The sequence below is a fragment of the Alosa pseudoharengus genome, unplaced genomic scaffold (assembly GCF_046254945.1).
Source record: "Alosa pseudoharengus isolate Yale_2024_CS ecotype anadromous, Long Island Sound unplaced genomic scaffold, YU_APseudo_1.1 YU_APseudo_1.1_scf_6, whole genome shotgun sequence".
Lineage (NCBI taxonomy): Eukaryota > Metazoa > Chordata > Actinopteri > Clupeiformes > Clupeidae > Alosa > Alosa pseudoharengus.
The window spans coordinates 37,722,443-37,746,248 of record NW_027468848.1 but is presented as its reverse complement, the minus strand read 5'-3'; the positions used below and the strand labels follow the sequence as shown (position 1 = coordinate 37,746,248).

Genomic DNA, 23,806 nt, shown 5'->3' with positions numbered 1-23,806 from the left:
ACGAATATCCAACACTCTACCTTGTCCCTTCCTATGGTTTTCGTCTTGACAGCGATCGTCTGTTCTGATCAAATCCTCAATGGGTTTGTTTCTGTGTGCTGTGGGCTATTATTTATTAAAGTGTCACATGATGTAGGGGTTTACATCATCTTTTCCCAAAAGACACGGGTGATCATTAACTCTTGAAGCCCTATCCTGATTTTTTCCTTTGTGTGATATGTCTAATGTCTAAACAGCAACGACTGTAAACAATTAATTAATCTCCCAGCTAAAGACTGCAAGCTATAACCCATATTTCCATTTTTTTTATAAAGATTAAATGCACACACATAATTCCGTATGCATGGATTTAGCTGGATGGGTTTAGCATGGATTTTTTTCTTTCTAAAATAAAACAATATAAGGTAATCAAATGCAAAATGGTTTGCAACAGCAACCAACAGTAGCCTGTACTGCGGTAAAGCACAGTGGAACGTTTTGCGTTAGAACATCAGTCCACACGGAACTTTTAGAAGAATGGACTGTATATTTGTTTTCTTTCACGGTCTCTGGGTTTGGCTGTGAAGTGTTGCGCAGTGTAATGACTTAAAGTGCACAATACTGGAATGTAAATAACAATGGAAGAAGATGAGTTATTGGCCTTCAGGGAGCACTGGAAACAGGAATTAAAGAAAACGACTCAAGCAGAAAGCACTGGGTTGAACCTTGGGGTAACGTTACACAGCGCCCAACCCAGTGTAACTCTTGGCACTAAATCTACATATTTCAAAGATAGGTCGGAGGACAATGAAAGGGAAAATTGCTCTGATCGGTCTGGACACTATGACAGTCCAGGTAGCTCATACCAAGATCAGAAGGTTAAATACACATCACCGTGCACGACCTTAGAGGACCGTGCAAAGCATCAACCACAATATGTGTCCATTGCAGAAGGCTTGTTAGATGGAAGGACTAGTCCCTTGGTGGAAAGAATTGAAGAGGAGAGGACGCGAAGGAAAAGACAGCATGGTCACATTGACTGTCATTATAATGTACAGCCTCAGAAGAAAGTTGTTAGGCCCACTGGACAAAAGCTACTTGATCAGTTTATACAAGACTTGGTAAGATGCATGTGCTTGTTATGGTTGATATTGGTGTGGCACGTGGCAGTAGATGTATTGGATAAGCCTTAGTCGTTAAGAAATTACGTTGGATTAGGCCTACGTAAAACTTGATTAAGGTACTCCTGCCTTTTGCATTCCTCTTTACTCAGAATGACACTAATGACATTCCCTTCTTTGATGTGGAACTGCCATACGAGTTGGCACTGAAGATATTCCAGTTTCTTGACCGACGTGATCTGGGAAGATGTGCTCAGGTATGCTAAAACTGGCAAAGGAATATTGATGGATGTTTAGGTTACACAACATGCTACATAGATAGACAATACGTTACAGATAATTAACCGCCTAGAAAGGTTGTATTTAAATCATTGAAAGTGTTTAGAAAACAATTGTTCACAGTTGTATAGTTAGCAGCTATTACGCGTTGTCTTGATTTCACCATCCCTGGCCAAGGTAAGCAAAGTCTGGAAGGGGCTGGCAGATGATGATGTGCTGTGGTACAACCTGTGTCTGGAAGAGGGATACCACAGCGGAGCGAACGTCTCGGACTCCCCCTGCTGGAAGAGTAGCCTGCGGGATTGTCGGAACACTGACAAACTAGTGTGCTCCAACTGGAAGGTAATGGAACAGCTTCATATTTTGTATTGATTGACGGACCCACATCGGTCCAAAATCGTCATTAAGACGACCAACTGATGCAAAACAGATGCAAAATAATTTGCCAATCTTGTATGTTCAATATTAGAATCGTGTTGGATCTATCAGTCATCTCCAGTTTGAGTTGGGAAAGATTCTATGTGATGTCAGCTGCTGCAGTGGATATGTATTTTCTGGGTAAGTTTGAAGTGGATTCATTAAAGTTACCTCTAACTTTGTTATTCCTATATGTCTCATAACATTTGCATGGACAATTATTAGGCCCTATTATTATTGATCATAATGATGAACTCTCCTGGACAGTACGCAGATGGAATTTTGTGAATATTTAGCATTTTTGTGACTTAGACATCCTATATAAAATAAGATTTGATATACTTTATATTGCCACACAACAATGTTGGTGGTAATTTTTTGATGCAGCAAAAAGGTAGCTCAGTCCAGTAAAAAAGAGGCAATGGGGAAAAAATAGTAGCCTAGTTCTTGTTTCGTGGCAGGTCAGCAGATGTGTTGATTAATCTTAACGAAGGGAAGAAGATGTTATTAAAGCAACATTGTTTTCGATAATATGGACCTGTAGGCCTTCCCAAGGGCATACGTTGTTGCTATATATTGCTGTTACCAAATAACAATTATCAGCCATCCAGAGTCATTAGATATCAGTGTCATTAGATATCGGTATCGGCCCTTAAAAATACATATCAGTTGACCGACCCCTAGTCACAACCAATTATACTGCTGGCTTTGTATTTGTTCACTTTGTTCTTTGTTTGTCTGTCCAATATCCTATACCAGACATCTTCTGTTGACGATATTCTGAAGTTGACATACATATTTATTGAGGATTTGTCAAAAACTCTACAACAGAACAACACAATAAGAATCATCTGTTGGCTAAATAGTATTGTTATTCCCAGATAAAAGAGTTGTCATGCCTTTAAAGGTTTCCTTTGGGGATTAGATGAAGATTGCCTGAGGATGCTAGATTAAAGCCCCCTCTCTCTTAACTGGGTAGCGTGAAGCAGTTGGCAGCCTGAGAGCGCCCAGCGCCAGTCCTGAGCTCCTCCCAGTGCAGGGTCTCCTGAAGCCCTCGGCAGCTGGTGTAGAGACGTCTGTCTCCGCTGTCAGCCTGAACCCAGACCAACTGAGTAGGGCCCAGCTGCCACCAGCATCCCCCAATATAAAAATAAAGAGCATTTGTACAGCCAGCAGCCTCTCCCATTTATAAAGAGACATCCACACAATGGTGCTACTGCCTTTCTTTTTATAAAGAGACATTTACATTTAAAAAAACAAAACAAATTGTGCAGCAATTACGGTATGTATGTCTTAGTGTAGTAGACCATTGACTGTATATAAGGGTGTAGGCACTGACAGTATTAATTAAATAATGCATGGTTGAATATTGCCTAAGTAAGTGATTTCATAAATACCTTAAATTGATATTTCTATATGAATCCAAGTTTATGGGTGTGAATCAGGAACTAATATCTAGCTTCAGGTGTAAAATCACCCGATACTCTTTGTCATCATGTTTACCTTGTTCAGGTACACCTCAGGTGATGTCCGTCTGTGGGACACCCATCATTGGGATTCAGAGGCGTCTTACCTTAGGCCGACCCACGCCAACATGGATGTCACCCTAAAACCACACATCAGTCATGTCCAAGTCAACAAGATAGTGGCAGCGGCAGCATTTGAAGATGGTAAGGAAGATATTTTGAAAGACTGGTAAACATTTTGCTTTGCATTAAAGATTTTGCAGTGGTCCTCTGTGTTTTTAATGGTGTTTATGCTCGTCCTACCCAGTACATAGTAAATAGGTAGAACAGATGTTTTTTTTACTTATTTTTTTTTTTTGAGCTAATACTTCTGTGTTTCAATGGGATGTGATTTGATTCATTACATGTGGCTATGCAAATCTAACAAAAGGAGTATGTAAATGTATGATGGTGCTCATATTTAGATGTGTATTAGATATGTTCAACATCACACAATTATTATACCCATGTATTCATGTATAACAAAACAGAGCTATGCCTGTCAAGCTAGGTCCTGCCTCTCATTTGTGCTGTTTCCGAAATTGAGACCAATGTGTTTGTGTTAGTGATAGGTCCTGGCAATAGCAAATCTCACGGGTTTGTATGTGTCTCATGCTAATTACAGCCTATTTTGGCTGATTGAATTTGGTGGCACTCTGACCTTCTTTTATTCAGAATGTTGTTGGGAAAAAAAAACAGGACCAGAAAGGAAAGTATAATGAGCCGCCTGCCGTCCACACCATCCAAGCACAGTGGACTTTTTCCCCCCTTAAAACTGAATAACTCTTTCGTTATAATCAGTCATTTAACATGGAAATTACACACCCATTTCACCCATCAGTGTTTTGACTATTATTTACATAGCCTATTTGAGAGTGCATTTACATCTGATTATCTTCATTATGTGAATATGCTGATCAGTGTCTTTGTTGGTGGACCGTCTTTAAAGTAGTGTCTCCATTGCAGCCTTGTAACCTGACAGAAAAGCTTGGTTAATATGTAATAACACCAGAACACCAGACGCTACATTATTATTTTGATTTAACTGCATGCAGTGCAAAGTACAATACACGCCTTTTTTATGCCATAGCAATTTCTACAGCCATAGCCCTCCTTGATTCCTTTAAAAGTAAGTAATTGTTGTAAGGCAGTTGAAGTAGTAAGTCAAGTTATAATTAAAGAATTAGGTCATGTTGGGTTTTTTTTTGCCAACAAAGAATATACATTGCAACATTAAAACATCAATGAAATAAGCCTCATTATACCACAACAGGTTGTTGTTTTTACAACAAACAGTTTAATTTAGTTATTTTTGCCAAGAGTAAACGACACCTTTAAAAATAAAATGAATTTGTGTTTGTACATCTCTCTTCGCTGTTAGCAGTGAACACTTTTGGCCATTGTGTCCAGTTGATCCTCTTGCTTCCATTCTGTCTCAGTTGTTTGTGCATCCATCTGTCTGTACTCTTGCTTTCTTTACATGGTGGTCCAACATATCTTCTCTCCCCTGATAGGATCAGTGGATGTATGGAGCACGGAGACTGGGTCCGAACCCATCCACCATCTCCAGCACCTCCAGAAGGTTCATGCTCTGGCGCTGTGTCCAGACCACCCCACCGTGGCCACTGCCTGTGGGACAGACGTGCGTGTGGAAAGCCCTGATGAAAAGGGCTACTGGAAGACCCTCTGCCTTACCCAGCTACCCAAACCTGTGAGTAGTGAGCTGTCTGAGATTTCTTTTTTCTTCCAGTACTCTAGTACAGTCCATCTTTATGATTCTCTAGAGCATTGGTTCTCAAAGTGGGGTCCGGGGACCCCCAGGGGTCCGCAGCACATTGTCAGGGGGTCCCTGACAAAGTTTGCTACAAAATATGAAATTCTCTTATATGGTGAAAAATGCTACAGTATTAGTATTTTCCCAATTGATCTGCTGATATGTTACATCAATACATTAAAACACTTTACTATTAATTAACCGCCAACAAAATGAAAGTTATGTGAAGCAAACACTATGTGTTCAACACAATAGGCCTACATTTGACAAAGAAACAACAATCCTTTAAAAAAATCCTACATACTGTCAAAGTTTGCCAACATGACTATTGTGGTATTAGCACGCTATGTTTTTAAAATACATACAGTATAACATAAGAAAAAAGGCTATACAGCTACATTATTAACTTAAGTTTTATGTATTGCGATTATGAGGGGTCCTTGGAGAATTTTCCACTCCATGAGGGGTCCCCGGCCCACAAAAGTTTGAAAACCCCTGCTCTATAGAACCCATATATAGAACACAATCCACAGTTGGAATATACAGTATACAGGGATAACGGCCGCCGAGGTGTCCTGTTATACGGAATTAATGGACAAGGGCCAGAGGCGAAGAACTCCCCGACGTGCAGCGGAGCCTCCGCCCGAGTCCATTAATTCCGTATAACTCGACACACCTCGAAGGCCGTTATCCCGCTTATCACCCGGTTGCCACTGTAAAGCAAATGAAAACATGCGGTTCCGTTTAAAAAGAAGCTCACTAGTTCAGCTTGTTGAACAACTTTCGTTGGCCCTATAACAGGATAGCATGGACAGTTAGCTTGTTTACAGTTGATTCCATTGTTGCGAAGCCTGCCTCCAGGCTCCAACATAAGCATTGATATGGAACAGCGATTAAACTTTTTTTTTACCAGATCTACTTCATAGGTGTCCCGTTATTCAGAATTAAAAGCCACCCCGCCAGCCAATCAGAAAAGAGTATTTCTTCTCTCCGGGTGATAAGTAAAGGATAATGTATAGAACACCGGTCATTATCAGGAAAAAATAAGTTTCGACAAGGTGAGCCGGTCTTGGTCTCAAAGGGCTTATTTTCCTGATAATGCCCGGCGTTCTATACATTATCCCTTGTATATACGCTCCATTGCACTAAGTGACCGCACTACTTGCGGAGTAATATGAAAGACGTGATTCAGAAGCACATGTATGTTTCAGTGGTCATTACATGGTGCATATTTAACCACGTTGGGGACGTTGGGAAATCCAATTCAATTCAATGGAGCATTCTATTAGCATTGTAAAGAGTCGTATAATAAGCAGTGATATTCAGTGATTATATGATATGGCATATCCAATGATATACAGTGATAGTATGTCATATCCAGTGATGTTCAGTCATAATATTCCATATCTAGTGATATCCACATACAGTATCTAGTGATATCCATAGTGATAATATGGCATACCAAGTGATAGTGATAACATTGTATATCTGATGATATCCAGTGATGATATGCCATATCCAGGAAATCAGAGTGGTGATATGGCATATCCAGTGATATCCAGTAAAAATATGTCATGTCCAGTGACATCCAGTGGTACCATATGTCTGGTGTTTTAAAGTGATATATTTGCTGGAGTCTGATTTTTTCACTCTGTCTCATGCTGACAGGTGGATAACCTGCGTCTGGTGCCGGGCAAGCAGGCATCTCCGCTGGCTGTGGCTTCAGCCAGTGAGAGCGTCTATCTCCTGGCGCCTGGGCAGGACCAGAGGGTTCTTCACTCTGTCTACGGCCACCCAGTTACCTGTCTGGACGTCAGTGACACACAGGCTGCCATGGGGGTCAAGAGCTGTGGCTGGGCCATGAACGACGGAGGAAACAAGGTGTGTTCAGGGAAACAGTTCCTCTCTAATCTCCACTCTATGCTCCAAAGATAGGAATCTCTGCAGAAACATTACAAACACACACACACACACACACACACACACACACACACACAAACAAACACACACACACACACACAAAATATTAAGTAGGTTTGTGGGAATTGTGATGAACACGAGTGAATTAAATAAGAAGCTTTGAAAAATAGCCAAGACCATTGTGTACAATACGCCTACAATACACAAGAGACATTACACTCTCTCTCTCACACACTCTCACACACACACACACACACACACACACACCTGTGTTTAACTAATAAGTGATATAGTGGGAATGGTTATTTTTAGGACCATTCGCTGGTGATTTCATAGATCCCTCTGAGTTTTGCTGCTCCTCAGGAGAGCACTCCTAATTGAAGTTAAAAGCTTTATTTAGCTGTTCTCACATTGATTTCCCTCCGAGACACTGTATTTTGAAAACACTCCCGCAGCCTGCCTGTGTCTTAAATCACTCTGTTGACACCCTCCCCAGAAAACAAACTCAGTCCAGGCAGACACGCACGCTCCCCCTGTGCTTATGCTGGCCCTAAAATACAACTCCACATGCCTCCTGAGGCTCCTTAACAACCGATTACCATCTCTCACAAGGTTTATGTCATCAGAGTAATGGTGGCATTGCATAACTTAAACAGGCAGTATATCAACTTCAGCGTTGAAGTCATAGTAGTCATAGAAGTAATATAGTCATAGACATACACAAAAGGGCAGTGGCTCTGTGACATGACTTGATATAGCCTTTTCCCAGCATAGAACTCACAGCACACTTCCACACAGGATTGCATTCAATCTAATGCAGTTTTTACAAAGTGTTCTACAACATCTGCATTTTGTGCTGTTTTACACTGACCTACCCAACCATATATTGGACACGGTGGAGCAGTAGGGACACTGTCTGGACACTGTCTGGCAATCGGTCAGCCGGAGTTGATGTGTGATTCAAACCGTTTTCTTAAGCACATGGTTTCATTTGTAAAATATCATGGTAAGAACATGGTATCTAATAAAGAGTTGCCAAGAGACAGAGCAGTCACCCCACTTGGCCTCGAACCTGAGTCTCTGGAGTACTCCACCTGCAGCACGACCGTAAAGCCAGGCTCGTAGGTATGGCAGTCAGAACGCATACTTCACCGTAGCGACAGCACTCCGTCACATAAGGCTTTCACCAATACCCCAGAGTTAATGACCAATACAGATCAGTGACAGTAATGCAAACTAACAGTCAGTCCTTGACCTTGCCAATATTCTAATATTTAGATGGTCGAATGCATTAACCACTTTTTTGCTGACTTTAGTAAATATCCAACTGCGGAACAAGAAAGAAGAAGCCATCAAGGTCATATACCTGTGACCAGGGCTAAAACAGGTCAAACAGAGATCTTACACTGTAAGCTTATATGTAGTATACAATAATATATTCTAATATTACCCGACACATATGGCCTATCTATTGTGTATATTACTTGACATATTATTTAACATACTCCAGATGATTGTGTCTTTAAGAGTTGCGGTGTATGATGTATGATGCACTGTGTGCAGGACTCTGAGTTGATGTATTGTGTGGTATTGATTGTGTGCTTTTCATCATTTCCATGGAGCAGCCATCATGACACTGCTGAAATCACTCATTTTAAAAAGCACATCTCACAAATCTCAATCAGTCCCTGACTGACCACCTCGACCAGAGGGGCGAGGTAGCAGCGGGACGGACGGCAGAAGTGGGCGCTGACAGAGATGAATGGGCACGTGATGGCTACAGATGGCACTCTTTCTTTATAAAACAGCATCTTGGCAGTTACTGCTCCACTGACATCACCTCCATTAGGACACTCTCATTACTGTCCCTGGCATGACACACACACACACACACACACACACACACACACACACACACACACACACACACAGTCTCTCACTCTTCTTGCACTCACACACATACACACACACACACATACACACACACACACACACACACACACACACACACATACTTTCTTACACACACAAACTCTTCGCCACATTTCCACACTTCCACAGACCCTAACAGTGGTTGATGATGATGCACACATGCTTCCTGGCATCAGAACCTCTACCACAGTGGGTGCCATGTATTTGCTTATGAACTAAAAAAAAACCCAGCTCCCCTCCCTCAAAGACTCGGTTGCCAATCCCTGGTTTGGTTACTCTCCACGAACCCTTATCTCAGTCAATATGTTCCCCAGGCCTCTCCTCCAAACCGCACAGGAAGCTGTTACTGCAAGCCTGGCTGACACCGTTCTCACCACGTCTACCAGATTCACAGCGCTTTAAAAAAAAAATGTCTCTAAATCAAAAAGACAAATCAACTACGGCATCTTCCTGCTGTGAAAGGGAAGCGGCGTTCGCCAGCTCCGGGACCACTGAAAAACAGAGGTGTTTATATGCTGTTTAACAAGATGACATATGCCTAATTAAAAGCTGTCAAATAGCACGGGCTGGTGGCCAGGGAGATTTTCCTAAAGGTGCGCATGTACGCTCACTCGCTCGCTCGCTTTCTCGCTCGCATGCCGGTGAGGAAGTGTGAGTCACGGCCCTCATTTGCACCTTACTGCTTCTCGTAACGTGTCGCCGTCAGAAGATGGGTGGAGGTGCAGCAGGTGGCAGAGTGTGTGTGTGTGTGTGTGTGTGTGTGTGTGTGTGTGTGGTGTGGCGGAGCCCGTGTAGGCTGGAGCCCGCAGTGTGGGTGGTGTCTGCTGTGAGGAAGAGCTGCGTCTCTCTCTGACTGTGTGCTGACAGCTGTTGTTCCACACATGCCTTCTCCTGGTGTGTGTGTGTGTGTGTGTGGGTGTCTGTGTATAGCTGTGTGTGTGTGGGTGTGTGTGGGTAGAAGATCTGAAAGCAGCAGACACATCTAAAAAGCAGCACTGAAGTTTCTGGTTCTTAATTGTGATGGCCGTGTCTTTGGCAGGGCTTCTTTTTAAAGTCAGTTGATCTTTTGAAATCTACTTTGTTTTAAGTGATAATCTATAATAAATGAAGCTCTTCTCCCTCACACCCCCATAGTTTCTGTTTGCATCACTGCATGGGTGGCATCCTGTGCGGAAAAGCTGCACATAAAAGCTACACTGACATGACTACCACTGTGTCTTTTCTAGTTAGTTGATCTTTTGAAATCGAACTTTGTCTGAAGTGATAACCTATATGTAATGAATCTCTTCTCTCTCACGCTCCCATCATGCTCTCTGTGTGTGCGTCACTGTGAGAGTGGCGTCCCTCAATGAAGAGCCACTGGCGTGACGGCACACATCAGCCTCTGCTGTTAGCGTGTTGTTTTTCACACGCCCTCTCCTGCTGTGCACACTGATGTTGTGATGCTGCTGAGCTCTCACTAGTTGCACAGTCCAGGTTCACCCAAACAGACAGGAGGTTCGTTTAGTTCTGTCTGAAGATGCTTCTTCATTTCTAGTGATGATTGTGTATATTTCTTAGTTAATTGATCTTTAGAACGAGATTTCTATCTTTAGTGAAGATTAAGATGAAGATTCCATCTTGAGTGATGGTCTTTAAGTAATAACTATAAGTATTCGCTTTGGAAAAAGCATCTGCCGAATACCATAAGCATAATCAGTGTGTAGTGTGTGGGTGTTTAGATGTGACGAAGAGCTTTCCTGACATGGCTGCATGGCTGCATGGCTGTTTTGCACATGCCTCCCAAGGGTGAGTGCAGGCCGATCTGAAGGGAGACGAATGGGGATGATGTGATGGTGCTCCACCTGGTAAACTCCTCTATCTTTGTTACATGCAGATAGGTGGTTTCTTATTTGTAGTTATGCTTTGAAGGTTTTGTTTCCTTGCATCTGCTTGTGCTTGCTTTTGTCTTTTCACTTTTTTGGTTCCTTTTTTCATTTGTTTCATTTTGTGTGTGTGTGTGTCTGTGTCTGTGTGTAGGTGTGTGTGTATGTGTGTATATGCGTGTATACATACAGTATATGCGTGCATGTCGTGTCTGTCTGTGTCTGTTTGTCTGTGTGTGTGCGTGTATATGCGTGCATGCTGTGTCTGTGTGTGTTTGTCTGTGTGTGTGTGTGTGTGTGTGTGTGTGTGTTTTTGTTTGTGTATGCGTGCATGTCGTATCTGTCTGTTTGTCTCTGTGTGTGTGTGTGTGTGTGTGTGTGTGTGTGTATATGCAGGCATGTTGTGTCTGTGTGTGTGTGTGTGTGTGTGTGTGTGTGTGTGTCAGTCACTTACCTCTCAGTTGGAGGTGTATCATCTCAAGCATGGCGTTTAGGGAGTGCAGTGAGTTGGGAGGGTGGAGGTGGAGTAATGTCCCACCTGCCTTGTCCCTGCCAGAGACTCGCACGCCTCTCACATCTCCCATTCAGAGACTGGTAGAAGATGACAGGCTTCAGACGGCTTCTGAGATAATTAGAATCTTCACATCCTTATGGTCTAGGATGATTTTTTTTTTTTTTGATCATTTACATTTCACACTTATTCTCAAATATGTCTCAGGTCTGTTTGGAATCACATAGCATAGCATTAAATAGTTTGTTTGGTGGAGCTGAAGAAGAGAGAAGGCTTTCCAGTTCAGAATCCAACCCCTCAGATACGCCATCCGACGGCAGAACAGGTGTAAACCGCTAGACTGGGTCACTTTTCATCAAATTCTCAAAAGCATTCTCTGTTGTGCTTGCTGATCTGTCTTCTATTAAAATTAATAAATAATACAACAACAACAACAACAACAACAATAGCAAAAAAAAAATAAAAAATCCCATCATGCCGTCATGCCAAAGTGGTGTTGGAGATTTTGGCGAGCTTCAGAGCCGCCCACAATTAAATCTGTCTGGCCTGAACAGCTGACACTAAAACAGCTGGCAGGCTCTCAATCCTTACATCACGCCTGTCTGTCCACCTCCTCTTTGTTTCGCACCTTTTTCAAGAGCTTAAATTATTCAGGTCCAGTTTTTTTTTTTTTTTAATCTCACACAACACAGTCATTGGTTTTGCCAATTTGGAGAAGAAGGCTAAAAGCAGATGTCCAATTTACCCGTTATTTTCCAAAAGCTGGCTTATTTGAGTGATATGAGTAAATAGCCTGCATCTTTTGAAGGAACGCGAGCCCGGTTCCCTATTGAAGCCTCCCACCTCTTTTGTGCTTTTAGAATGTTCTCATCTGCATGTATTTATGAATGCACAGGTGAATAATGAGTGCATCAGTGGGGTGAGCACCACTTCACTGCTGTGGAAGCCCAGTTAGTGTAATTCACTGCTTTGAAAAACAAACCAACACTATTCTGATATTCTGTTTTCACTCCACTATTCTGTTTTTTCCACATGAGGTGCTGATAGGGCAAAGGCTCAGTGTTCATTAGCTGCCTTAGTGTGGATTCTGGGAAGTGACATGCTCATCATTACAGTGCTTTCTGAAGTCTGCTGTTTGTGTTATTGGCTTTTACACTCCCTGCTTCTGGCCACACTGTGTGTGTGTGTGCACGTGCGCGTGCGTCGCCACCACCATCACCATGTAAATTACGATTCAGTTCTTTTTTGTCGGCGCCGCACCATAAAATCCATTGTTCATCCAGTTAAAAAACGTGCTAATGTGCGTGGCAAGTGCACAGCAAACTCATGTCGGTGTACACCGGGCTTGACACAGGTGATCTCACCAATTAGCTGAGTTGTGCTAATTATTAGAATCAGCTGGTTTAAGTGAATAGTTGGCACAGATATGTGGTAGGACTTTTACTGTCTGAAGCTGGACGTGTGTGCGTGTGCGTGTGCGTGCACTCTAGTGACACTTCAGCATTAAGATGAACCAAACTAGACAGGATGAGTCAGTTCTAGCGATGTGTTTTTTCTCTCTCCCCTTAATCTCAAAGCCTTAGAGCAGAAATAGTCAAAGCCTGTTGATTTAGCACCAGTAATGGTTTGCTTTCTTCCGTCTCAGTCTTAAAGATCTTTTGGAAACATCCTAAGCCTAGCAAACTATTATTGATGATGTTTTACCTCCCTTCCTTTGGGAAGAGACAGGGGTTGTAGTGCATCAGTGTTATTGATGCAGTGCCTTGAACTTGCAGAACTGCCCAGTGATCACCTTCAATGTTTATTTAGTTATTCCTTTCATGTGTCAGTTTTTGCATAGTCCTTCTTACAAACAAACAAACAAACAAACAAACAAAGAAACCACACCAAAACCAACCTGCTTGGCGGAGCTAACAACCTGAGCCAGGTGCGTCTGTACCAATGATGGTCTGCTTCCCTCCCATTTCCCTCCCATCCCATCCTGTGCCCCCCTCCTCACAGATCCAGGTGTACGGTCTGGAGACGGGGCAGCTGGTGGCGTCCGTGGGCAACTCAGCTGGAGACTTCACCTGCATCAACCTCCGAGATGGCCCCCCTCACCTGCTAGTGTGTGGGAATAAAGACAGGAGGTACATAATGCACCATTTGTTTGGCACCATTTAGACACATGGATGTACACTATATGGACACACCTGGCCATTACACCTACAGGAACTTTTAGGACATTGCATTCTAAATCAATAGGCATAGAATGGCTTTCCACAAGAGTTTTGCGTGTGTCTGTGAGTTTTTGCCCATTCATCTAGAAAATAATTTGTGAGGTTGAATGAAGCACATGAATTCAGTGAATAAGTGGTGGAGAGTTCCAATACTTTTGTCCATACATTACATTCAGTTATTATGACCGCCGCGCAGCGAAGCGGCGGTCATATAGGTTTAGTCAGAATTTTTTTTTTTTTTTTTTTTTTTTTTTTTTTTTTTTTTTTTTTGCATGCCCAAATTTCCATCAATGAGTCCCGGGACACTGAAAGACCGGGGTACACGAAACTTGGTGGGCATGTAACCCCACATGGATAGCATGGAACCATCGTTTTTCGTTTTGATCTGTAGCCCCCCCGCTGGACTGGACCCCCCGAAAGGAGGGTAGGGCAGACACAGTTTTCTGTGAATATCTCGAAAACCGTAGGGTTTAGGAGGACCATTTTTTTTTGTATGTTGATCTCAAGGGGCCATGTCAACCCATTCCATAACCACTCATTTCATGTATAGCGCCACCTAGTTAAACACAAAAAAGTAAAAATGAGGTGTTGTAATTGAAGGTATCTGTGACCTAACATAGTCAAAACTGCACGAAATTGGAAGTGTAGGATCATTATGACACCCTCTGTATGCACGCCAAATTTTGTGGAATTCCGTTCATGGGGGGCCACACAATAAATTAATTTATGTTATTATACACCAACTAGCCTGTAGGTGGCCGGAGACAGTTTTCTGTGAATATCTCGAGAACCGTAGGGCCTAGGAGGTCCACCTTTTTTATGTATGTTGGTCTTAAGGGGGCATGTCAACCCATCCCATTACCACTTATTTCATGTATAGCGCCACCTAGTTAAAAATTAAAAAGCAAAAAATTAGGTGTTTTCATCACAATATCTCTGGCTGACAAGGTCAAAACTGCACAAAATTAAAAGTGTAGGATCATTATGACACCCTCCGAATGCATGCCAAGTTTTGTGTACTTTCGTTCATGGGGGGCCTTACAATAAAATAATTTATGTGTACATTTAGTGACGTATACCAACAAGGATTCCCGGGACACTGAAAGACCGGGGTACACAAAACTTGGTGGGCATGTACCCCCACATGGATAGCATGGAACCGTCATTTTTCGTTTTGATCTGTAGCCCCCCCACTGGACTGGACCCCCCGAAAGGAGGGTAGGGCAGACACAGTTCTCTGTGAATATCTTGAGAACTGTAGGGCCTAGGAAGACCATTTTTTTCCGTATGTTTGCCTCCAGGGGTCATGTTAACCCATTTCATGTGCACACATGTGCACAAACAGATACACACACACACACACATACATTCACAGTAATCATACGTATGACACATACTCACACAGTAGACATATGTACGCTTGAATGCACAGGCACATACGCAGGCACACACACAAGCACGCACACACACACACACACACACACCAGAGGAGGCTCCTTCATTGAGGAAAGGGAGGAACACCCTCCCTAAAATTTCAAAGAAAAATAAAAAATATATAAAGTGAATTACTAATCTGATAAATTACTGTTAATATTACTATTTTTAACACTTTGAATGAACAAAATCGTTCCCCTAGGTCAAAATGTCAACAGCACCCCCTATCGCTATTGAAAATTACTGCATGGAGGAGCTTCCTCCTCAAGCCCCTCATTGAAGTCCATTATAAACGCCTCGGACCTCAGCGGCTCGTGAATCACGTCGTTTTCAATGGTCAAGGGAGGAAGCTCCTCCGTACAGTAATTTTCAATTGCGATAGGGGGTGCTGTTTTTAGCGGCAACGGTTCAAGAACATTATCTGCAGTCTACGAATCTTAGGTTGAACGGAAAGCTTGTTTGTTGTTTGCTCGTGAAATAAACTGTACAATGGAATCAGAGGACAATCTCAAATCTTTTATACATTCAAATACACTGCGAATACACTGATGTATGATGAATGTTTATCAAAGCAGGAAGACCAGCTCCAAAAATTCATATTCCAAAACAAGATGGTAAGGCTAGTGTAGGCTACTGAATGCTACATAGTCAGACAAATAGGCTACTCATGGCTAACTGGTAACGTTAGCACAGAAAACAATCAGCCATAGCCTACTGCTGGCCTGTTTTTTTGGATAGTTATGAGTTGTTAAAATCATCCAAGTTATGCCTTAACTAAACAATTGTTAAATAAGGTTCTTGTTGTTATGTTCTTGTTTTCACCGTTCTAAATGTATCTTTGGATGGTAACATTGTTAATGAATGTTTCAGACCATGATGCATTCCTTTAATGACGTCTTCAATAACATTTGCCTTTCGAGTATGCTTTCATAAATTCCCACTTAGCTATTACAACCTGTCTTTAAATTATAGGGATTTGGCTTTAAAAACCATAGCATGTTACAAATAACCACATTTAAGGTCTATTTTTAATGGTAAATAGTTACATGGTTTTATAAAACAAGTGTTTATTTCTGCCAATGTAGGCTATTACACTGAGCAAAACCTCCAGACTTTCCGTAATTTTGCACATCTGGAAAACAGTATTTCATAACTAGACCTACATATCTTCCCTGACTTCCCAGACCTAAATTTACATTTATTTACATTTACATTTATTAATTTAGCACTATTATCCAAAGTGACTTATATATTTAAATTATATTACAAAGTCCATTGTGCCCCCCAGACCCCCCCGAGAATGTCAAAACAGCATTTATTGCACAACATTGCCAGTGCTACATAGTACATACTGCTGCTATAAATGTGTCTGGGTAGGCGGCCTACATACTCTATTGTTCACATATGCCACCAACACCATCACAACCTCACATTTGCCACTAACGCCAATCAAGCAGACATTCCTTCCTCCGTTATTTTTTTAACCACCAGCCGCCACTGACACACACACACACACTCACACACACACACACCCACACACATAACATAAACATAACACAGACAATCAAGAATTTCTCAGAATTATGAACAGGCAAGATGGAGGTGGGGTTGTATAAAATTAATTTTACATGTGAAATCTATGAACTAATCATGTTTTGGTACTTGTTGTCTAGCAGATACCAGTGAGAATTGAGTGTGGATAATGCAATTTAGTGAGACAGTTAGAATCATATAGGCCTTTCAGCGTGATTTCTTTTTGTGGAAAAAATTTGCTGGACTGGGCGGCGGTCATATTTTGTACCGCTCTGCGGTACATCTAGTCTTCCATATCACTATTCAGGAGTAGGTACTATACATGGGTTTCATCCGGTCCCTTTCCACAGGTGTGTAAAATCAAGCACCTAGATTATGAATGCAGATTGCATGGTGCTTGATTAATACACCTGTGGAAAGGGACCTGATGAAATCCATGAATACATAGCATGATGGTAATACACAGTCTAGTGCATTATGATGATAGGCTTTAAAAGCTCAACACCACCAGTGTGGGACTGACGTAATGCCAAGTATTGCTTGAATGAAATCTAGCTGGTTTTGTCTAAAGCGAATGTTTTGAAACTTGAAATGGGTAGTGTAGCAGAGTGGCTAAGGAGCTTGGCCAGAAATGTTGTAGGTTCAAAACTTGAGTTGCTCTGGGAATACGTAATGTAAGGCTCTTGATAAGAGTGCCTGCCAAATTAATGAAGTATGAAATGTCACTATATGAATGTCCATAACAATACAATTATTTGCTTTTGTATTTTTGCGATTGACCTACAAGTCTATTTGTAGTTGAGTAATTGCTCGGCATGTACTGTATTTCAGAGTTTGTCCCTATTGTGTGCTGTAATGTAAGGGCACTCAGGCGACTAACATTACGCCCAGTCCATGTAGATTTCCCTCCATGTCAGTCTCTAAGCTAGAGACTAGCTTAAGCGTGTGTGTGTGTGTGCGTGTGTGTTCATGTGTTCATGCATTTGTGAGTCTTGTCTAGACTGTAGATGTAGACTGTGCATTACATTATCTGGTGTTTTTCACCTGGGGGCTGTTTGTTCTGCAGACAGAGGGAGTCTGGAGTAAGTGTGAGAGGGTTGCATTTTCTTCTTCCTCTCTCTCCCTTTCCCTTTTATTCTCTTTCTCTCTCTCCCTTTAATTCTCTTTCTCTCTCACTCCCCTTCTCTCTTTCTCTCAGTCTTTCCCTCTCTCCCTCCCCACATCTGTGTTCTGGCTTGCACAAGTAGAGGGAATTAAACAAAGGAGAGAGAGATGGCTTCTCTCTTCCGCCCCTTTTGTTGACAGGGTGAGCACATCCTTTTGGCAGGCAGACGGAAACTTGGCTGCTTTTAATTGATGAACTCCAACTGTGCTTTCTCTAGTTTTTTATCATCAGGCTTCTTTGGTTGTTGTTGTTGTTATTGTTGTTGTTGTTGTTGTGAGTTGTGACCAGTTGGCCTCTAGCAACACTTTGGCATGGCTGTAAGTCGGCATCCACCTGCGATTCAATTGCGTTTTACAGCCCACTTCTCCTCTGCGCTCCTGTGGTGTGCTGATGAAGTCGTTAACTTTGCAAATCCCACCAGACTCAAGGTGAATATATTTGTAAGAAAAGGTAGATTACCTTGTTCTGAAAGAACAGAGAACAAACAAGGCATTGGCTGGTCTCCATGTAGCGTTATGGGGGTACCCACTTTGTTAAGAACTTACTAGAAGGGTCATGTTCCTGGTCAGAACAACAAAGCTAGATGATGTACTATTTTAAGGTAAGCGTGCGTGCTGCTGTCCCAAGTCCTTAATGCTACTGTATGTAGTGCAGGATAGTAGAGGTAGCCAGCATGAGGTTTTTATTTAGCTGCTGGTTTTCCAAAAGTAGGATAGGCATGATTGACTGAACTCATATACTGCACACAATTTGTTCCCCCTTCAAACAGTAATGTTGCAAACCTTGTGGGTTAATATGGTCTTGGGGTATGTATTTATTTCATTTTCATTCAATAATCTCCACGCAAAAAAACCCATCCCAGTTAATGTGAATATGTTAGCATGAACATGCAAGGTGGTACTCTTTATCTGGGCTCTTAGTGAACCAGGCCCATAGTGACAGTGGGTGGCAAATACAGAAACACTTTGTATGCCACTCTAACGTGGTATGGCGCGCCAGCTTGGCCTGGTCAGCATTGGCCTCGTCTGATCTTCACTCAGTCCAGGAGGCAAAAGCAGAGAGGGGGGTGGAGGGCTGTGTGTGTGTGTGTGTGTGTGTGGTGTGTGTGTGTATGTGTGTGTGTGTGTGTGTGTGTGTGTGTGTGTGTGTGTGTGTGTGTGGTGTGTGTGTGTGTGTGTGTGTGTGGTGTGTGTGTGTGTGTGTGTGGTGTGTGTGTGTAGTGGGGGGAAGGGGGGTGGGGTGGGAAGTCAGTGTCTAGATGTCCATTAGGGTGGCCCAAGGCCAAGACCTTAATGTGTCTGGTCTCTTCCCTCCCTCTCCTCTGGCCAGTGAGAGCCCCCCCCCTGTTCTCCGGAGTGATTATGTCCTGATGAGACCTTGCAGGGACGTGGCAGCTCTCTGCCAGTCTGTCTGAGTAAACAGGATGAGTGCGTGGACACATAGGCACCATGGAGAGGGTACATTGCCCGTGCTGTGCCCCGTCCTGTGCCCACGTCATGGCCATACGTTCAGAAGAGTAATGACCCCTGTACCTGCCAACCCCTTGCTATTTAGTAGGCGTGTAAAGGTACACATATTCGTACCGAATCCTTTAAGGTACAGGACGTTAGGTTCAGTACAGATGTATACCGAATGTACTTAATGCAGTCTTTTACAGTAATCAACAATTTTAGGCTAGCAGTACCTACAGGCTCACCGTACCGGAAATTAACCGAATCGTGACTTCAAACCCGTACACACCGAACCGTGATTTTTGTGTACCGTGTCACCCCTATTTAATGCAGATTTTACGGGACAGTCGCAGACTGGTTGTTTTATCATAACTTACTATTCAGTTTGGAAGAATTCCAGATGAGACCGTTTATTTACTATGTTCACAATAATAATAATAGTAATAGAGATGTTAATAGAGATCGTTTTAGAGATGATTTGTCTATGGACAGGGTCAGTGCAGTCTCAAATGGGTTTGGGGAGGGAGTTCCAAAGGGAAAGGGCAGAATGGAGCAGCCTCTGTCACCCTAAGTTTAGTAGACATTGTCCATTTGTCATATGTAATTGCAATTCTTCTCTCTTTAGTTCTAGTTTTTTCCTGTTTTTTCCGTCTTGTCTTCTCTAGAAGGCTCTTTGGCATGATTAGTCAGAATGCTGATTAATTGAAACATGTCTGCTAACTGGCTGCGCAGTGGAGTCAGTTTCCATTCCAACATTAGATTTATGAGCATTATAGCTTGCCAATGACAGGTCACACACACACACACACACACACACACACACACACACACACACACAAAAGCATACTCACTCATGAATTTAAAATGCCTCCTTTATTTGAAAAAAAAAAAAAATCAACCAGATCTCGTCACTTAGCACGAGCCTCACCGAAGACCCCAAAGCCTGTTAGAAGCGTAGGCCCACCCCTGGTGCATTTTAATAGCACGACGCCCCAAAATGCGCTGTCCCTGCCACAGGCCCAATCTGATTTGGGTTAATGAACTAAGGAGGGCCATCTGCATGGTGCCGTCCTCTGGCCGCCAACGCTCCTATTTAAGAAAATTAAAGCCTCGAGCAGATGGAAGCAAACTCCAGTGGGCATTTGTGGCTCGTATAACTCTTTTCTGAAAGAATCTCTTTTCTCTCTCTCTCTCTCCTCTTGGTAATTAAGGGGTGCATTGTCTTCCAGGCTGTGTAAGCATTAGATACTGTGGAGATGCAATTAGGCAAAGTGACTAGATTTGATAAAGCCTGCATATTTTATATTAATATGATATCATGTAAATTAAAATATGTTGTCGGAGCACACACTGCGCATTAACTGCAATGGCTTGAAGTCCTTGCCGAGACAGAACAAACCGTAGAGAAGATGGTGTCAGTGAAGATCTACATAAATATGCTCAGATTGTATCAAAGTATTATTATGTTCCATTTATACGTTAAGATATTTAAAGCTTTGAGATCATGATGATCAAACCATTCCCTCCACGTCTGAAGCATATAGACAGCAATCAGCAATCAATAAAATCAGTTCATTTACTCTCCATATTTTGTGAGGTTGTACAAAATGCACATCTCCGAGCAGAATCTTAAGGTGGTAGAATTTGATACTGTCTTTACAGGTTCACTGGCTGGAAGCAGAAGTCATTAAATGTGCTATTCTTGGCTGTCATGCCAAGAATAGCACATTTCCCTTACTGTCCGTCCCCATGTGAAATGAATGTTTTGATTGGTCAGAGTGATTGTGATAACCCAAAAGATGTCTCCCTCTCCCATTCCCTCCCTTCCTTAACTCCTTCACCCTGCCACCTTCTCTCCTTCCCTCTTTTCCTACATGTCGTTTCTTCTCTCTCCATTTGACTCACTCTTTCTCTCCTACCCTCTCCCCTTTCCTTCTCTCTTCCTCGTTCTCTCCCACCTTCTCTCTCTCCCTTACTCTCTCTTTCTTTTTCTCCTCATCCTCAGGGTGCGGGTGTTTGACCTGCGCTCAGGCCTCTCGGTGGCCTCTCTCTATGCCCACCACATGGGGGTGACAGCGGTGCAGGGGGACGACTGGAAGCTGGTGAGCGGAGGTGGCGAGGGCCTGGTGTGTGTGTGGGAGATGCGCATGGCAGCCAAGCTCTGGGAGATGCACAACAGGTCAGACAAGTGTGTGTGTGTGTGTGTGTGTGTGTGTGTGTGTGTGTGTATGTGTGTGTGTGTGCGTGCTAGAGAGATAGAGAGAGAGATTCACAACAGGTGAGACAGGTGTGCCTGTGTGTGTGTGTGTGCCTGTGTGTGTGTGCGTACGTGCGTGTTAGAGAGAGAGAGATTCACAACAGATGAGAGAGGTGTGGAGCCGGGGGGGTTGGGACAGTAATGAAACACCTGACAATGGCCACATCTGTATCAGGGTCTAGAGGCCACAGCACCTGACCGGCATACATCATAATATATAATAAGAAATATAAATGAACTTTACATACTGTTTTACTTCTACTACCTGCCTTTTACAGAAGTATGTCATTTACATGACCGTGATAATAACATGTATTTAATACATTATGTAATAAATAACAGTGCTAATGATTATGATGTTGATAATGACAGGATGTGTCTATATCACTTCTGAAAATACTACAAAATAATATGCTAAAGATGTAATAGATGGACTTATATACATATTTCATTGAGGTGTGTGTGTGTGTGTGTGTCTACTCATGTGACTCCTGGTGGTGAGCAGACACCCAGTGCGGCACATATGGTTTGACGAGAGCACCCTGGTGACGGCCAACATTCCTGACGAGAAGTCTCCACGGGGGGCGTGCATCACAGACGATGACCTCACCGCTCATCGCAGGCGAGTTGAGCAGACTAACCCCCCCAACACCCCCCTCACACCATCACAGCTCTCACTCCCTCCTCCAGTCCCTCTGCTAGACCCATATCGCCCTAAATAGGAAGACAATGTAGCTTGCCATGTAGCTTGAATGTTATTCCTCAAGTCGCTTTGGATAAAAGCATCTGCTAAATGAATATATGTAAATGTGGTAGTGGCAGAAGGTTTCGGGTTAATACCCTGTCAGCACCTAAGGCTTTGCAATAACAAACAAATCATACAGAAATGCAGTATATATTATATAGATTGTATATGCTCTCTGTGGAACAGGGGCACAGCATGAAGTGATTATCGTATATAAACATGTGGACGGTAAGACAGAAATCCTATAGGAGTTGTCTGGTTAGTGTTAGATTTTGTTAACAGTTTTTAGCAGTTCTCTAGACAGGCACTCTGGCGTTGAACAGATGAAGTCATGTCTAAAGGCAGGGCTGCACTGAGCTCTGTCTAAACAGCATGCTGTATACATCCGCCTCAGATTAAAGCACGACACATAAAGTTCAACTTTGTTTAGTTTGATAATTAAATTGAATTAAGTCCATTAACCCTCACATCTAATAATGTGCCCTGTGGAGAATGTTTTTATTTATCTCATTCCCCTAGATGTCAGCATAGAAGCCTTTTCCGCTGTTGTCCAACAATACTCATGTTGTTACTCATCATTTCCTAAAACAGTGCCCCCTTGTGGTGTCCAGTGATCGTATCAGAGCCGTAAGGGTTGAGACTAAAAGATAAGCACATTTTCACATTTTTCTTTCCTCTTCCACAGACACCGTGGAGTCATCTGCCTGTATGACTTCTCACCAGACCTTTCTGTTCAGGACCATGTTTTGCCCATCTGTCGGTCGAACTACATAGAGTCATCAGGCTACAACTACAACATCGGCCTGGCTATGCCGTATGATATACTTCGAGAGCCCTCAACCTCCTGATGACTCTGGAGGAATGTTGGACTTTTATATTAACTATATATATTTTTTTTTTCTTTTTCTCTCTTTTTTTAAACAACATACTGCTGAAGGTGTAATTTTATTGGTAATTCATTATTAATTTGAAATACTGTTTGATCAATTAGCTCCTGTCAAATTACTATTGTTTATCATGATTCATATAATCTATTCAACAGTGTCTGTGCTTTGATTAACAATGAAGATATAATTTCTTAAAAGCAGGTTTCCATCTCTTCAGAATCATTGTTAGAATCTTTTCAGCTGCATTTAGCCATTTGTACAGTTGTTTTACTCGGTTTATATTATGTAACTGTAAGGCTCACTGCCCTTGATTCTTGATAGTATAATAATTTAATAATATAAAAAATAATACAGTATTACACAATAATACTAGCTCATGAAGGCCCCAAGTACTGTTTGGCCCAAGTGGAAGGTGAGTGCTGTCCAAGGTGCTGACTTGTGCCCTCGGTCTACAGTAGGCAATAGGACGTAACTCCTTGCATGCTACCAAAATTCCACCCTCTTTAGTACCAATGATTAGGGTAGCACATGTTGCATGACATGAGTCGGATTTCTAGTTTAACTGATGTTGACATTTTTTCGTGGTAACCACACAAACAAAATGAGCATACACGGTCATGTACTTGATGTCATGTCATGTAGATGCACTTGAAGACTTGTTCACATTTATTGAAGGCATGAAGGCAAATGAACACAATACAGTCAGTAGGCCTACTAATTTACTAATTTTTTGCTTTTTTTCTGTCTCAACGGGACAAATAGAGAAGTTTGTTCATTCTGTCAGTTGTGCAGTAAAAAAAAGTCTAGCTTTT

The 23,806-nt window shown here is 42.4% G+C and overlaps 1 protein-coding gene across 1 annotated transcript; it reads left to right on the top strand.

Annotated features, from left to right (window-relative positions):
- The first annotated feature begins 521 nt into the window (after positions 1–521).
- Positions 522–23,806, top strand: fbxw8 (F-box and WD repeat domain containing 8). The gene is made up of 11 exons (XM_076271074.1): positions 522–1,100; positions 1,253–1,357; positions 1,557–1,721; positions 1,849–1,937; positions 3,309–3,466; positions 4,816–5,012; positions 6,744–6,956; positions 13,305–13,432; positions 21,111–21,284; positions 21,868–21,984; positions 22,793–23,806. The coding sequence occupies exons 1-11, from the start codon at positions 618–620 to the stop codon at positions 22,953–22,955; spliced, it is 1,992 nt and encodes a 663-aa protein (XP_076127189.1). The 5' UTR covers positions 522–617; the 3' UTR covers positions 22,956–23,806.